We start from the raw sequence: 2611 nt of genomic DNA, 5'->3' as shown, positions 1-2611 counted from the left end.
CTTCTTGTTATTTTGAGGTTTAGGTCACGGGGGAATGTTCCCCCAGTCCTTACTAAAGACAATATTGCCCACCTCTAAATCGTTACTAATCTTTTTTGTTATTTTGAGGTTTAGGTCACGGGGGAATGTTCCCCCAGTCCTTACTAAAGACAATATTGCCCACCTCTAAATCGTTACTAATCTTTTTTGTTATTTTGAGGTTTAGGTCACGGGGGAATGTTCCCCCAGTCCTTACTAAAGACAATATTGCCCACCTCTAAATCGTTACTAATCTTTTTTGTTATTTTGAGGTTTAGGTCACGGGGGGAATGTTCCCCCAGTCCTTACTAAAGACAATATTGCCTACCTCTAAATCTTTACTAATCTTCTTCTTGTTATTTTGAGGTTTAGGTTCAAAGGGTGGTAGCGTCTTGACCAGCATCTCTGCTGCCTCCGCTAACCGCTGGATTTGACTTTCAACAAGAACCGGCGTAAGGTTTGTGGGGGAACCCGGCTGGCCGTAATCTCCTCCGCCCTTGGAACAACAAACAAAACAATAACTTATTCCGTGTTCTGAACCTGGTGTTTATAAAGCACACCACTAGGTGGCGTTGTGCTCTGTAAAACTAATCTACAGTTCACTTATATCGTGGACTAAAATCCCATAAATGTACCCAGAAGTTTCCCAATGATGGCTAGCATATATGGTCACTTAAAAAACCCAAACTTAATGATAATAGCAATAATAAAACTTTATTGACGTCATTATTACTCGATAAGTTAGAAAAGTACTGGAATAATAAAAAAAACAGCTACTGCCACCGACATTAATAACGTGAGTGTTGAATGAAATTACAGGCACCAAAACACAAGGCCCAAATGGAGTTTCTAGGTAAATATATTTATATATGTAAAACATTGAAACAACAAGTTTGTACATGTCTCAACATACATCATTATTCTCAACTAGTTAAAAAAAAAAATGTTTACAAACACCTTTGTAACAACGGTCGTCAGTCTTCACCTGTTGTGTGACTAGTGCCATCTATAGGTTGAAATAAGACATGTCATGCCTTCGTTTGTTTTGTAATACTGCGCAAGTCGTGTTTACGTGCATTACGTAAAGTGACCTTTCGACGAGTTTGTTCAACTCTTTCGCGTCTTCTACACACCAGGGGGACGAAAATAACTCATCGTAGTTAATGAATATTCATATATTAAACGTGATCAAGATCCATGTATAAAGGTGAGGTAATACTTATTTATTTGATGCAGCTACAATCTTCCTCAATTTATACATGCCCCCGGTGACTCAGCGTTAAGTCTGAAGGGTTTACACAACGCTAAATATCGGATTTCGATACTCGAGTTGAGCACAGCACAGACAATCTATTGCGTAGCTTCGTGCTCAACAATAAACAAACAATTTAAACATGTTACTGACCAAACCGAGTTTCTCTTAGGCTGTCCGGCTATTCCTCACCTCCCATGGAACGCAAAGGGTAATTAGAAATAAGGTCAACAAACTTGGCATGTGAATCTTGGTAATAGGATAATGTTTAGGTCAAATTATTATACCTGTTATTCTATTAACCATAATAACCCCCCGAAAAAAGAACTTGAAAACTGGTTGAACTCGTCAAATGTTTGTTTGTTGAATTTCGTACAAAGTTACCCGCCGGCTATCTGCGCTGGCTGTCACTAATTTAGAAGTGATAGACTAGAGAGAAGGCAGCTAGTCAACATACATCTCCCGCCAGCTCTTGGGCTATTCTTTCTAAACAAATAGTGGGATTGACCGTCACGTTATAACGACCCCGCGGCATGTTCGGTGACGTTGAGACCAAGTTCTCTCCTGCCAAACATTTGAAAAATTCTCTCCCAACAAATAGTGGGATTGACCGTCACGTTATAACGACCCCGCGGCATGTTCGGTGACGTTGAGACCAAGTTCTCTCCTGCCAAACATTAGAAAAATACTACAACTACTATCTGCACAGCAGAGCAAAAAAACCACCAGACAACATAAAGTTTAAAATCGACCCGCTAAGTGCACTAGGAAATAAATAATCTGATAGTCGGAGTCGGGAATGAATAGAATGGTTATCACAGTCCTAACATATACAGACTTGTTTCCTTAGCCGTGTACGTGACCAAAACTCGAAACATTTTGTAGTACTTTTACACCGTACAGTCGCGTCAAGCTTTCGTAACGTTTGTGTAATGTTTTCAAGACTTTCTGGTCATGCAGTAACAATAATAATCACAAGGTGGGCCACATGCAATTATAGAAACTCTTTACTGTTCGTCCATCTGCACATTTCCGTAACCTAAAACACGAAACGGAAAAATCAGTTTCGAAAAGATTTAACGTTCTTGAAATTCAGACAGCAAATTTTCCATTTAAAAAAAAACTTACATGAATCTATTAATTATTCTTAAATTTTTCCCAACCCCATGTTTTCTCATCTAGTGGTTAAAAAAATTCTAGACTTGGTTGGTTTTTGTTTGTCTTTAGACCCTAAGTTTGTTTGTTTGTTGTTTTTTTTATTTTGAATTTCACGCAAAGCTACACGAGGACTATCTGCGCTAGCCGTCCCTAATTTAGCAGTGAAAGACTAGAGGGAAGACA

The 2611-nt window shown here is 38.9% G+C and overlaps 1 protein-coding gene across 1 annotated transcript in view; it reads right to left on the bottom strand.

Annotated features, from left to right (window-relative positions):
• The window catches only part of LOC106473374, a 24101-nt gene extending 23587 nt beyond the window's left edge, over window positions 1-514 (bottom strand). Inside the window, exon 1 of the mRNA XM_022401818.1 lies at window positions 347-514. Within this exon, the coding sequence (XP_022257526.1) occupies window positions 347-421 (75 nt within the window). The 5' untranslated portion in view covers window positions 422-514. The remainder of the gene's footprint in view (window positions 1-346) is intronic.
• Between the last annotated feature and the right edge of the window lie 2097 nt (window positions 515-2611).

This window comes from Limulus polyphemus, unplaced genomic scaffold, assembly GCF_000517525.1.
Source record: "Limulus polyphemus unplaced genomic scaffold, Limulus_polyphemus-2.1.2 Scaffold6117, whole genome shotgun sequence".
Classification (NCBI taxonomy): domain Eukaryota; kingdom Metazoa; phylum Arthropoda; class Merostomata; order Xiphosura; family Limulidae; genus Limulus; species Limulus polyphemus.
Note: the sequence above shows the minus strand (reverse complement) of the source record. Positions and strands in the feature narration are given on the sequence as shown.